Genomic DNA, 14850 nt, shown 5'->3' with positions numbered 1-14850 from the left:
GTAGGGGACATTAAGTGCATCCCCAGCACTGTACAGTCAGCCCTCCAGTCTGGGAGTATACAGTAGGGGACATTAAGTGCATCCCCAGCACTGTAGAGTCAGCCCTCCAGTCTGATGGCTATTTCATCAGTGTACCAGCTATTGCCACGACAAAGCGCCTGGCATGGGTAACCAAGGAGAAAAGGCTTCCTTTGGTTAATGATTGCAGAGGTGCCTGTCTGGCTGCTCCAGATCTGGGTGGACATACATAATGGCTTTAGGTTGAACTTGTTGAGGAAGGACCAGACAGTTTGTAGAGAGAGTGTACTGGGCATGTGGTGATGGAGACTTCTCACGTCGTGGTCTTGAGGACTCAGAGAAGAGCTAGATCTCAGAATTCCCTTGCAGTGCACTCTGCCAGTGACCTTCCTTCCATTAGATCCCACTTCCCAATGGTATCACACACTGGGCACCAGCCAGCAGCACATAAACCCCTAGGGAACACCAGATGAGCCAATAACCACCCCAAACAGAACCTCATCCCCATTGCCCGTCATTTCCCATCCCTCTACTCCCAGAACCTGGCCATATCAATCTACTTTTCTCTGGCTTTGCCTGTTCAGGGATTTTTGTAAAAATGGAATCATAACGCGACTGGCTCCTCACACGTTAGATTTTGTTTGGAAATTGGACATCCTAACATTTATCATGATTTCATGCTTTTCCTGGTTAAATAATATGCTCTCGAGTAGACATACCATATCCGTTCACCGCCGCCCCCCCCCCCCCCGCGATGAGTGCTGAGGTTGTCTCTCCCTCTTGGATTTTGTGACTAGCACTGCTGTGGGAGCTGCTTTAATACCTGTCTTCAGTTCTTTGGGGTAGATAGCTAGAAGTAGGTTACACAGGAATCTTGTGTTTAACTTACTGGGGAAGGGCAAATTGTTTTCATGATAAATGTGGTATTTTCACCTTCTCAGGAATATTAAGGTTCTGTTTTCTCCACCTCTTGGTCAATAGAAATTCTCTCTTGGTCAATAGAAATTCTCTCTTGGTCAATAGAAATTCTCTCTTGGTCAGTAGAAAGTCTCCACATCTGTGGCTGAGATTGGTGGTTCCCATAAGTATTTTCTCAAGCATGTGAGTGGCCCTGTTTCGCTTCTTTGGGGGAAGTGTCTTTTGAAGCTTCCTGCCCTTTTTCCAGTCAAGATTCATTGAGAGAGAGAGAGAGAGAGAGAGAGAGAGAGAGAGAGAGAGAGAGAGAGAGAAGAGAGAAGAGAGAAGAGAGAAGAGAGAAGAGGGGAGAGAGAGAGAGAGGAGAGAGAGAGAGAAAGAGAGAGAGAGGAGAGAGAAGAGAGAAGAGGGGAGAGAGAGAAAGANAAAGAGAGAGAGGGAGGGAGATAGAGAGAGAGAGAGAGAGAGAGAGAGAGAGAGAGAGAGAGAGAGAGAGAGAGAGAGAGATTGATTTTATGTGTACCATATGCATGCAAGCTCATGCAAAGGCCAGAAAAGGGCTTTGGATTCCTCAAAACTGGAGCTTCAGGAAGTCATGAGCCACCCGATGCAGTGCTGGCAACAGGAGCCAGGTCCTCTGGGAGAGCAGCTGGTGTTCTTAACCACTGAGCCATCTCTCCAGCCCCTTCTGCCCGTTTTTAGTTGGTTTTAGTTGTGTTGTCTTTTTCTGCCTAATTTGTAGGAGCTCTGAACAGTGAACACTTTGTAGATATATATCTTGCAGGTACTTTCTCCTCTGTGAGTCACCTTTACTTTCTGGATGAAGTCCTTTGACGCTCACTAAAGTTTGGTTCGATGGTGACTAGAGCTGCCTGAATGTGTTGCCCCTTTGTGCTTGCTCCATGCTGTCATATAAACTTGTTAAATGAAGGAAAGGGGAGGATGGAGGAGGTGGGTGGGTACCAGGGATTACAGTTCTCACAGGTATAACCCTAAGACAGAGACGGAGGAACAGGTGGCACAGTGAGGTCAGAGCACAGCAGTGGGGACAGCGGTTGCTATCCGCTCCAGTGGTTCCAGCTCTGCAGCTATGAATGCTCCTGCTGGCTTCTCCTTCATCCCTTTAAGACCTGGGGATGGGCTGAGCCTGCTGTGTAACCAGCAGGTTATGCAGAAGTGGTGAAACCACTCATGACTGCAGGCCTGTGAGCGGGCCCAGATTTCTCTTGAGGTTGTAGCTGACCCGCAGGCTAAAGTGTCCCACAGCCGCCCCATTTTATCCTGCGTTTTACTTTGAGAGGAAACCAATCCAATGCAGCCAGACCTCACCTTCTGACCTCTGGTTCATTGTATTTCTAGTGAATGGGTACAGGAGTCGGTGGGGTCCCTCGAAGGAACCCCAGGCCCTAGAAAAAGGCATCCCTGCCCAGGTGATGCTCCAGGGGCCCTCTGCACCCAGGATCTGTCCCATGGGCCATGGTCCTGGTCTTTGCCCTTCCTGCTTTGTCTTTGGGACTTTTGGAGCCCTGGGCCTGAGAAGCTTTTACAGAGATCTTGTTGAGCATGAACCTGTCAACTTCCGAATACAGGGCCACAGGAAGGACTAAGGCCCCTGACAAGAACCTATCAACTTCCGAATACAAGGACCACAGGAAGGACTAAGGCCCCTGAGACCTCTGACTTTCAGAGATCGACAGATTTTGTACTTTCTGCCTCCTATATTTTAGCTGGAAACAATTACTGCATAGTCTTTCACTTTTCTGTATGTTTGTATGTGAGTGCACACTCCACTGGTGTGCATGCAGAGGTCAGAGCTGTCTTCCTCTGACTCTGAGTGCTTTGCTCCCTTGAGATAGGATATCTCACTGATCCAAGCTGCCACCCAGTGTTGGTTCAGCTAGACTGGCCACCAGAAAATCCCAGCAGTCCTCCTCCCTTGGCCCTCCTTGATGCTGGGGCGTTTTACCTGGCCTGGGGATCCTGCCCCAGACCCTTACACTCCCACAGCAAGCCCTCAGCACCTGTCTGTGTTTTTTAACAGTAGGAGTTCCTGTGGCCACTATCAAATCTCAGTGGGCTTAGATGTCACTGGTCTGAACAGAGTTGGGAGAACTGAGATTTGTTTGCCAAAACAAACACTCTCTTGTCACTCACATTCCCCCATTCTCTTCCCCCTAGGCACCACGAGGCTAGGTGTGACCCTGAGTGTGCTGGAATGACTCTGAGCCACATGGTGGCTTGAGTCAGGTGGGGAGGGCCATGTCTCGGAGGTGTGACTCAAACACAGCCCCCGAAGGAGGAATAAGGAAGGCCCCAAGGGCAAGTTCACTAAGGACTAAGTAGTAACATGACCTTTAGAACTCTCGGTGAAATATGATGCGGTATTTCACAAGCAGCAGGAGTCTTCTCTCCGGTGTGCATACTGCGCCCTGCTCCAAGGGGATCTGAAACTCACACCCCAAGGCTTTGATTGGCAGCAGCCTCTCAGGGACCTGGATGCTTCTCAGGCCCTGTGAGGGTCACAGACAGCCCTCGAAGGGTTGAGAGTAAAATTTCTGTCGATGTGCCCTCAGTTGCCTTCCCAACATCCCCGCCGTGGAGAAGCCGCTGCTGGGTCCTAACTGTCCGTGGACAGTGGAACAGGTCGAGGATTTCAGCTTTCTTCCTGGCCACTCCAGAGTTCTGGAGGCTCCGATGAACCTCTGTCCCTAGATATCCCTAATTGAACAGTAGCAGCTGACCCCTCCTCCCATGCTGAAAACACAGGAAGTGCTTTGAGGCGTTCTTTCCACACAGGATGTGTGGACAGTGTCACTTAGCAGGCAAGCTGTGATCCCCGGGTGGTTGGACTTGCCCTGGGGCATGTTGGTCCCAGGCAGCTGTGGACTAGCATGAGAGGACTAAGGGGCTCATGGAGAGATGATGCACCCCGAGTCTCTCACAGCTGCTTTTCTCCCTCTAGGTCCTCACAGCTTGAGTGAAGCCTGTCATGACATCCAGAGCGGTTCAGTGGGAATGAGGGTCTAAAGCTTTTCTGGATGTAATTTTAATATAAACATCGTCTCTGTGGAGGATGGAGGATGGCTCTCAGTACATGGTTGAAAGAGAAGGTGGAAAATTGTATGCTCCAGAAATCCAGGAGGTCTGCTGTGAGACAGACTCTCCTAGAAATGGCTGCAGAAACAAGAGAGGAGCGGGGGCAGCACTGGAGGACATGCTAATGTGGAAGGCAGACATTTCCATGGGGTCTCAGCCCTAGACAGAGAACTGCAGGCCAGGGATGCCTGCTGGGAGAGGGAGCACCAGGGATGCCTGCCGGGAGAGGGAGCACCAGGGATGCCTGCCGGGAGAGGGAGCACCAGATATGCCTGCCGGGGGAGGGAGCACCAGGGATGCCTGCCGGGGGAGGGAGCACCAGGGATGCCTGCCGGGAGAGGGAGCACCAGGGATGCCTGCCGGGAGTGGGAGCACCAGCCTCTCCCAGGTATGAGCCCCTTCCCGGTGTGCAATACCAAGGGGTCAGACCTGAACCATATTCATGCAAACCAAAATGGGCTCAGCAGGTTGCATTTACCTGTGTGTGTGTGTGTGTGTGTGTGTGTGTGTGTGTGAAGGACTGAGGCTATCAATTGGAGGGGAGGGGACACAGGAAGGGTAGGCGGGGCTAGAATAGGAAAGGGAAGCAGGATAGTGATAGGATTCTATTTTTTTAAATAAATTTGTTTTGGTTTTGTGTTTTTAAAATTTCTTTTGAAGATTTATTTATTTATTTTTATGTGAGTACACTGTTGCTCTTCTTCAGACACACCAGAAGAGGGCAGCAAATCCCATTACGGATGGTTGTGAGCCACCATGTGGTTGCTGGGAACTGAACTCAGGGCCTCTGGAAGAGCAGTCACTGCTTTTAACCATGGAGCCATCTCCCCAACCTGATATGATTCTACTTTAATTAAAAATGTGTTTTTTAAAGAGCACATATAAAATAAACCCTACAGTTGTGGACTGGGAAGGTGGCCCAGTGGTTAAGGTGCCTGCTGTACAAGCGTGAAAAGTAGAGTCTGGATCCCCAGAGTCCGTGTAAGTGGTGGATGCTGTGGTGGCCTGCCTTAATTTCAGCCTTGGAAGGCAGAGACAGGACCCCAGAGCAAGCCGACAGAGAGGCTGGCCTTAGCAGTGAGCTCTGGGTGGAAGGCAGAGNGAGGCTGGCCTTAGCAGTGAGCTCTGGGTGGAAGGCAGAGGCAGGACCCCAGAGCAAGCCGACAGAGAGGCTGGCCTTAGCAGTGAGCTCTGGGTTTGATTGTGAGACCCTCACCTCAGAGAAGACGATGGAGCTATTGAGGATGATTGCCAACCCCAACCTGGTGCTATACACACAAGCACACACCTTGAAACACATGTACCCACAAACATGCAAAATGTGCTTACATGTGCACATGCTCGCAGACACACATGCGCACACGCACGCACATGCGCATGCGCGCGTGCACACACACACACACACACACACACACACACACACACATACACAAGAACCACCTAGCATTACACCTCTCACCAAATCCTATAGAACTGGTGTCAGGTTGGTGTTCTGAGGGTGTCCATTGTCCCCCACTTGACTGCTGTTAGTGACTTCCTGAGGGTTTTCTAAGGCTTATCTATAAAGACCTGGGCCACTTTACAATACAGTTTCAACCTGTGAGCTCTCCCATCATTCTTTGCAATGCTTCCCTCTCCTAAAACCGCCTTGTGTCGGTAGACATTCATGCCAGGCCAAAACAGCTCAAGCTGAACCCTGCCAGTTCCCCCTCATCCCCCCTCAGTGGCAGCCAGTGACCTTGAAGGACATGGAATTCTTTTTTTTCCCTTCACCTGCTTGGTCACATTCTTAAGTTCCTCAACAAAGACTCCAAATGCTCCCACAGAGTAAATTCAGAGTGAAGCCCAGAGCTAGGCTGCCTCAGTGAGTTCTGGTCCCAGTGTACAGAGGGTGTCTGCTCCTTGCCTGTGTCGCCTGTCCAACATACTGCTTTTCTTGGGACGTCGCAGTTCACTTGCATGCCAGGTCAGCGATGCCTGCCTTGTCGCAGGCTCCTGGAAGGATGTTTGGTCCTGGTAGGATGCAAATCAAGGTTTTCAAGGTTGACTCTTATGCCTTTAAACCTTCAGGCCTGAAGGTCAAAGGTCAGTGCAAGAATGCAGACTCTGGCCTATTCTCTTCTTCTAAGGGACTCACTGAGGCAGGGCCCAGGGGAGGAGAGGGATATTGACCTTGGGCCCTGATGTTGTATTGTGTGTGCACGCATGTTCAGATTTACCTGAGTCGGGTTCAAGTCCATGCTCTCTGCCATGGCTTGTCAGCTGTGGGACCCCACCAAGCTGCTCCTCTGACTCTCTGCTCTCCATCTTTAAAGGACACACTATCGGTAGCCGCCCTTCAGCATTTATAGGGGCAAATGAAATAACAACTGCGAAGTTGCCCGAAGTTGCCCGGTGCCTTGCTTGGCTTAGGAGAGACTCTTGGTAAATGGTAGTTATTCTTTCGATAATGAAAATGCCACTCTTGGAGAACAGGGGTGTCTTTGAGTGGCTTACAGCACCCAAATCCCTTCAATCAGCAGCTGCCTAGGACATCCCCCAGTGTAATCACCACCTGCAGAGTGAGTGTCCAGATAAACCCACAGCAGCCATCCGGCCTGCCTGCCTCTGCCAGGCTGCCTCCACCTGCTGAGCTTTTCCTTGCTTGCTTTCCACACACTCTGCTTCTCTTCTGGTGTGAGAAGATTTGCAACCTTGACTGGAGAGATGGCTCAGTCACTGAACTGTTGTCCCAGAGGCATAAGGACCTCAGTTTGGATCCCAGAACCCACATCAAATGCTGGCCCCAGTCACGTGCTCGGCAGCCGCTCACTGCAGAGGCAGGACTGGGGCTCGATGACCGTCACCTGCCCAGGCTAGCTAACTGCAGCCTGCAGGTTCAGCGAGAGACCTGTCTCAAAAAATAATGTGGAAAGCAGTTGAGGGTGGCAGCCAACATTACCCTCTCACCTCCACCCATACCCATGCACGTGGACATGCATGTGTGCACGCGCACACACACACACACACACACACTCCCCCCTTATGCACGCATAATACACACATTAAAAAGAATGTTACAACATTTTTTTCCACATAGTTTTTTTATTTGAGCATGCCTCCTCTTCGTATATGTCCGGTGTCCTTCCAGACAACACACACACACACACACACACACACACNTATTTGAGCATGCCTCCTCTTCGTATATGTCCGGTGTCCTTCCAGACAACACACACACACACACACACACACACACACACACACACACACACCATCTTCCTTTATTAGGTTATTGTTTGCTCCTTTTTTGAATTTTGTTTGGGGATGGGTCTTACTGTGTCGTCCAGGCTAGCCAGGAACTCACGTTCTTCATGTCCCTCCAGTGGTGCAGATAAAGGTGTATACCACCATGTCTGGATCCTTATTTAATTTTAAATTGAGAAAAGTATAATTTTGTTTCAAGCGGGGTTTAGTTAAACTTTTAAAAACTTAAATGTGAAACTCCAAAATGTAGTTTTGCAGAGTTTAAAAATCACAGTAAGTTTGGGCCACGTATTTTGATCACAGAGGTACTCTGCTACTGTACTAGAGACGAAGCCAGATGGAGGGACCAAAGCACTGGGCCGGCAGCGCCTGTGATTCATAAAATCAGAAGTGTGCCCAAGAGTGGACACCAACCAGCCATTCCTGGGACAAGCAGCTCTCATGGAAAATGGGGATGACCAAAGAACAGGGTCAGATCCAAGAAGGTAGACAGCCACTCCATAGCTTGAGGGCCCTGTGGGCATAAGGCAGCAAGTGTGTCCCCTGTCTGCGGCCCTGAGAGCAGCAGAGCCGGGGCAGGAGCGGAGATTCTGCCGTCCTCTCCTGGTGCTGCAGAGGACACCGGAGGGAGGGCTCTCAGTTCATCATGGTGGGGAAAGCACCGCAGTGGGGCATGAGGGCACTGTTCAAGTGACATGGGCCAGTGACAGACGAAGTGGGTCAGAACCAGAACAAAACCCAGAGGTCTCCCAACCTCCCCAAACAGGTCCTGCTAGCAGGAGACCAAGTGAGAGGGACAGCCCATGTTCAAACCTCAGCACCCTTACCATGTGGCATCAGGNACTCACTCTGTAGACCAGGCTGGCCTCGAACTCAGAAATCCGCCTGCCTCTGCCTCCCGAGTGCTGGGATTAAAGGCGTGCGCCACCACGCCCGGCTCATCATGGCCTCTTAACCAACTCCCTCAAGCTTGTTCGACAGCCTGTTGCTACAGCTGGAGATCCATTGTCTCCTTGTCTTCACCTTGCACAGCGGGTAACTGGCGTGCCAGACTCTGCCAGAGAGTGACAAACCCACCAAGATTGAGGGGTCAGGCCCGAATTCACGGTGGCCTCTTGTGGGCTTCGGCCTTCCTCACAAGTTGAATCCCTCTCCTGTCCCCCTCTACCCCTCATTTCCAGATGCCCTATTAGAAAACAAAACTTACACAGACGTCAGTTGCCTTTGAAGGTGAGATACCATCTAGACAGGAGCTGAGGAGATCCAAGCCAGTCATCCTCAGCCCGAGGTCCATTTAACTAATCTTGGGGTAAGTGGTTATTTGGGGGAGAAGCCACACAGATTTTATTGCCATTAGTTCAGGTTATTGGAATTTGATTTTTAAAAATTATATGTATGTGTATGCATGTGGGATGGTGCTTGTGAGCGCAGGTGCCTATGGAGGCCAAAAGAGGGCGTCTGATTCCCTTGAGGCTGGAGCAGTACCACGTGGCTGTGACCCACCTGTCATGGGTGCCAGAAACTGAGCTTGGAGACTCTGAACGAGCAGTGCGTGAGATGCGTGCTCTCTCTGCCCTAGACTGTTAGAGTTGAAGCCCCGTAGTCACCAGGTCTCATCCTGGCTAACAAAGGTGGAAACCCCGACTTCCTCAAGGTCAGAAGGCTGATTAGTAACAGAGCAAGTAACCTCTCTTCAGTAAAAGCTATCAGAAAGACAAACAAAACGAAACAAGTTATTTCCTTCTCTGGCGTTTCGCCCTCTTACTTACTTATGCAGCTCAGATGAACTAAAGGCTTCGTGCTTTGTCAGATCAGACATTAGGCTTATGGTGGATGAGACTGGTGTTGGAGTCTCGTCTCTGCTATAGTTGGCAGCAGGGGCTTGGGAGAGCCACCGCCCGTCCTGAACCTCAGTTTCCCTGTCTGTAATAGGAGGGGTTGAATGAGATCCCCTCCAAAGCCCGAGTTCTGTTGTGCAGCCCTCAGCAGTCAGGCTCCGTGTTAGCCTGAGACCTTCTGCTGAATCCTAGGAAGATTCTGTCTCTTCTCGATCTTTCCGTGTTCCCTAGAGGGAACAAAGAATATTCAGCAGCGGCTAGCTAGCCCTAGCTCTCCTGGCTTCTAGCTCTCAGAGTCCCGAAGCACATGCATCAAAATAGTTGTGTGATGTCATGTTATAATGGAATGTGCTCTGGCCAATTGGTGCCAAGAATTGTCTGTACAGGGTGGTTTCCTTTTACAGTCTTCTTAAAGAGACATCACGCAGACCTGCACATGACTAGCAGGCTAGTGCCGGCTCTGCCTACGCGGGCTCCCCTCCTGCTGTAAGTTTAAAGAGAGTAAATAACCCGGAGCTTGTCAGTGAGCCAGTGACCTTAACTACATAAACAGATCCCCTGCAAGGTTCTGTTCATGCCTCTTGTGGCTTCTTGTCTACTTAAGAACAGGCGAGACTGACACTGTCCGGAGAGGAGAGGTGCGGCCAGTCGGGAGTCTCAGGGACCTGAGTGAGGACTGTGGAGAGAGTCCCCGCGTGGCTGCTAGGCTGGCCCTAGTGCATGGCCCTCACCTCATACTAATCTGAGAGATCTTGTCGCGGACCCTCGGACCCACAGGCTGTGGTTGAGTTTGGCTGCCTCTCAGCAGCGGTAAGCTGCGCTTCCCACGTATCCCGTATCTGCCAGCTGATGCTGCTCCCCTTCTGGGGAACCCCCCTTCCCCAGCCGAGGCTCACACTGGTTCTTCAAGTTCTGATATGTTCACCGGTCACTGCTTCTGTGGCCACAGGGACTCATGAAGCGCTTTGGAAGTCTGAGGGGCACCAAGAAACCCAGGGACCAAAACCGAAGCACCCAGCGGCGCCAGTCGGAACCCCATGGCCTCTTTGGTAGGCTCCTGTCCTTTCTGTTTCTCTGATGACCCCTGTGATGGATATGGGCACGAGTGTGCATGTATACACGCGTGCCTGTGGACTGGTGTGTGAGGTGGCCAGCTGCTGCTTCTTGCTCTAGGCATAGCCCTGAGGCAGTGTTTAAGGAGAAAGAGTGACTGCTAACTAATGGCCATGCTGCTCCTAGGATCCACCTGGTCAGTCACTCTTTCTAAAACTATTTCCTTTCTCCAACCCACCTGGCACTATGTGGTTTAGGGATAAGTTGGGATTGTTTCTGGTTTAGGAAAAACAAAACAAAAAAACAACAAAGCAGCAGCTTAAAGAAGAACAGGATGAGTCTGAAGTGTGAGCTTGTGTTGTTACAAATGAGATGTGCGTGGAGAGAGTCCTGTCTGTTAGAGGGAGGGAATCCACCTCCTTGGTCCCTGATAAGAGATCTGGTAGACTGAGGGTGACTTGGGAGGGGAAACACGTTTTGTGTCCCTTGGGGAGAAACAGCATCCGGGACCTGCTGCCCTGGATTAGGAGACACTATTGGGAAAGCTGGCGGATCTGCCGAGGTAGAAGCTTGTGTGTTCTGTTCAGATGGAGCAATACAGGTGGAGCTCAAGTTTCTTTACTTGGTAGGGACCTGGATGCTATCTGACCGCTCAACCTTGGATGGTGGCTGTTGTGTTTTAAGGATCTAAGGCTGGGGCTGGAGGTGTGACTCAACTGATAGAGTACTTGCCTATCGTGTGTAAGTTGAGGGCTTGATCCCTAGCACTGAGTAAAACTGGGCATGGGGACACACAGCTGTAATCTCAGCACTTGGCAAGTGGAGGCAGGAGGATCAGAAGTTGGTTACATATCAAGTTCAAAGCCAGCTACATGAGACCCTGTCTCCAAAAAAGTGAAATGTGACATTTCAAGTGGTAAACATTAATTTGTCCTGGGTATAATAGCATGATGACTTTAACAGGACATCTAAGCAGTAAGGAAGGTGAGCTGAAAATGAAGGAGGTTCTGCCTGCCTGCACCTCTCGCCGTAGCGATGCATCAAAACCCTGGAGAGCTTCGGTGCTCTGAGGAGGGCTAGTGTGGCGATGGGACTCGGTGCTCTGAGGAGGGCTAGTGTGGTGATAGGAACTCATGAGCCAAGGAGTCTTTAGTCTCGTGGAAGAGAAAAGCAAGTCTGCAAAATGAACTGAAGAAGAGAATGCCAGTTAGTACTGGGGGCCTATAGAGGGCTGGGGTGCCTGGCCCAGCAGTGGGGCACAGAGGGATGACTGAACCAGAGTCAGTGATTCGTCTAAAAACAAGACGCTCATTTTCCATAGCAAAGATGTAAATACTCATTTACTATAGAATTAAATCTGACCCTATTATTGAACAAAAAGTCTAGTTTTGCTAATGGGGACAGACAAGCAGACCTGTAATTAAATGCCTGGTGTGTGCCAGACAGTGGTTTCTGCCCTGGTGTGTGAGAACTGGCTGTTTTCCCATCTCCTAAGCTGCTGAGATCAGAAATAATACTTTCATCTCCACCGAGTATCATAACGGCTTGCATGCAAAGGCCATCTCTGGCCTCCGGATCAGGGACGTGGGGGCTCTCCAGAGGAACAAGTTCAGACCCGCCGTCCTTCTCGGGCTGGTGCTGCGTGTGAGCAGCTGCCAGGGCTCTGGGGTCTAGGTTTCCCCTTTAGTTAGCATCACACTGGAGTAAGAGCTGGGTACCCCCTCCATCATGCCAGACCTGCACCTCCTGAATGAAGGGGGAAGGAAGGCCATGAATTATAGAGGAAACTTCCTTCTGTCTCAGCTTGGCTAAGTCAGCCCACTCTCCACCTAACTCTCCACCCAGGATTTCCTGGTCTCTGGAGAAACGTGTCCCCCACAGTTCAAACTGTAATCCCCAGCCGTGCCCCTTCTCCGTTTACAACAATCGATTCAGAGCACCCCTTTCCAGTGAGGTCGCTCTGACTGTCTAGGAAGGGCCACTTCGGAGGTTGGTTTTCCGTCCTTTCTTCCATGGCGAGCCTTTTCTTCTATGGGGATTTGAGGTCAGCACCCACCTCTTCTGCCCTTTTGCTCTCCCCTGCGGCTGTGCATTGTCTTAGGTGGGGCTTTCTATTGCCGAGATGAAGCATCATGACCAAAAAGCAGGTTGGAGGGGAAAGGCTTTCTCCACATCATAGTCCATCACGGAAGGAAGTCAGGACAGGAGCCTGGAGGCAGGAACTGATGCTGAGGCCATGGAGGGGTGCTGCTCCCTGGCTTGCTTTTCACGTCATGTTCAGCCTGCTTTCTTGCAGATCCCAGGACCACCAGCCCAGGTGTGACCCCACCCACAGTGAGCTTCCCCCTCCCCCATCAATCACTAATTAAGAAAATGCCCTGCAGGCTTGTCTGCAGGCTGATCTTTCTTGTTTTTTCTTTTTTTGTTTTTCAATATAGTGTTTCTCTGTGTAGCAGCCCTGGCTATCCTGGACCTCACTCTGTAGACCAGGCTGGCATCAAACTCACAAGAGATCCCCCTGCCTCTGCCTCTGAAGTGCTGGGATTAAAGGTGTATGCCACCACTGCCTACCACTACAGTCTAATCTTAAGGAGGCATTTTCATGAGGTCCCCCCCCCCCACTCTCCAATGACTTTATAGCTGTGTCAAGTTAATGTAACAGTATCAGGTACAGCCCTCCTGTGCAGACTGTCCGCCCTCCAGCCCGGTGCAGAGTTGCTCCCTCTGAGGACACCTCCCGTCCAGTGGCATGCTTTTACCTCACACACATGCACACTTGCATGTTCACGTGTGTACAAACCCACAGGTTCAAGGACTTATTGGCATACTCCACACTCAGACGTGCACCTGTGCACACACCTGCATACAGCTGTCCTGAGAGCCTCGTGGCTTTCCAGAACAACTGAAGAGGATGAGGAGGGGGCTCAGGTCTGCCCACTGCCACTGAGCTACTGACATGGATTGGGCTGTGGGTGATCTTTCCTCAGGACCTATGAGGCTGTCACTGCAAAGCTGACCACCTGAGCTAGTGATGGAATCCTCTTGGGTAGTTCTGAGTGACAGGGTGCTGGGCCCACCGTGAAAATGGGCGTGGACTATGGCCACAGGGGCACCAAGGCACATCTCCCACATGGAGTTTCCTGATGTGTGTGTCAGACTGAGAATTCCCACATACTCTCTCCTTTTGTCTCTTCAGTAGAGAGAGATCCAGATTATGTCAGCAAAGAGCATGCGGCGATAACATCGGTAATGTAAAAGGAGATGAGGAGGGACAGTACTAACCAGATAAGGGACAAGCCAAGCAGCCTCGTCTCACCCTCTGCAGTTATGGGCAGAATTAATAAGACCTGATTGGCATGAGCCCCTGACCTGTGACTTTGGCTCTTCCCCTGAGCCCAGCTCAGCAGGCTCATGCCATGACTGTGAGAAGCATCATTCATTTTCCCTGTTAGGAGCTCTCCCTCTATACCAGCAAGCCCTGCTGGCACAGCTGTCTGCTCCCACTCACACAGCACAGACCTTGGCTGCATACGGCCCTGTGAGACCATCAAAAGCTCTGCCTCAGAGGTCAAGGCTGGAAAGCAAGATCTGCTGTCTACCTGCTCTGTCCTTTTCTCCACCACACCTTCTCCATCTCGATCCTCACTCTGCCTTTCTCCCCCCCCCGCGCCCCCCCACAGCTCCCACCTGGCCCTGGCTTCTAGTATCCTGAGTATGCCATAAATACCCCAACACAGTTGTTACCTTTTCATACTGGGAATTTTCAGTCATACACAGGAGCAAATGTACTGTGGTAACCACTTCCAGGGCCCACCACCACCCACATCCTGCCAGTTCCACTGGATCCACTCTCTAGCTCAGAGGGTGAAGAGGAAGCAAAAGTCAGTCCTGTGGGACACACAGCCCCGTGAGAGTAGACCAACAGTGGGGGTCTTTGGTTAATGATGGCAAAATGTAAACAGCACAGCATTTCCTGTCTCCACCACATGGCAGCGTGGGACTCAGTTGGAAGTGTGTTCACGTTGCTCTACAGCAGCTGCCTGACCCACCCCAAAACTTGTCATTTGCCACAATTCTGTCCATGGACCTCCTTCCACACCCCAGTCCCTGGACACCGCCACTCTGCTCCCTGCCTCTTTTGGATTTGACATATCATGGAGGGAGGGCTAGGAAGACAAAGTGCTTGCAGGCGGGCATGAGGTCCAGTGCTCAGATCCTCAGGTCTTGGAAAAACAAGTCATGGCGCATGGGGTGGGGTGGAGCAGGGGACAGGCAGATCCTAGGTGTCAGTCCAGCCCAATCCAAGAACCCCAGGTTCTGTGGAGAGGCCCAGTCTCAAAAACTAAAGTGTTGAATGACAGAGGAAGCCACCCAACCTTGGCTTCTGACCTCCCTGACCACAAATAAAAGTGGAACTGTGCACTGTTCGTCCCTTTGTGAAGAATTTGCTTCAACAGACGGACGGGGTTTTGTTGTAGGACATGGTAGCAGTGCCATCTGAAAGGAGGGTGAAGGATTGGCTTGAGTGTGACCACAGTGGGAGCCAGCATGTGGTCAAACCTGCTGCCAAGTGGAAAGATCCAGGCCATGCAGAAGTTAAGACTCTCGGTGTTCCTCGGACCTCCTGCAGGCCAGTGCAGCAGGGCGCAGGGAAGCACAGTTGAGTGCTTAAACAGCATCTTGT

General features: G+C 51.2%; 1 protein-coding gene across 6 annotated transcripts in view; it reads left to right on the top strand.

Moving 5' to 3' along the window:
- Prkag2 (protein kinase AMP-activated non-catalytic subunit gamma 2) overlaps positions 1–14850 on the top strand; it is a 233965-nt gene that overhangs the window by 93844 nt on the left and 125271 nt on the right. The window contains exon 1 of one of the 6 annotated variants that reach the window (XM_021189582.2): positions 9672–10162. The exons of the other annotated variants lie outside the window; for them this stretch is intronic. Within the exon in view, the coding sequence (XP_021045241.1) occupies positions 10069–10162 (94 nt within the window). The 5' untranslated portion in view covers positions 9672–10068. Of the gene's footprint in view, positions 1–9671; positions 10163–14850 lie in introns of those variants that run through there. 6 annotated transcript variants of the gene reach the window in all.

Source organism: Mus pahari, chromosome 2 (genome assembly GCF_900095145.1).
Source record: "Mus pahari chromosome 2, PAHARI_EIJ_v1.1, whole genome shotgun sequence".
NCBI lineage: Eukaryota > Metazoa > Chordata > Mammalia > Rodentia > Muridae > Mus > Mus pahari.
The sequence above is the reverse complement of the archived record's forward strand: the minus strand, read 5'-3'. Positions and strand labels throughout refer to the sequence as shown.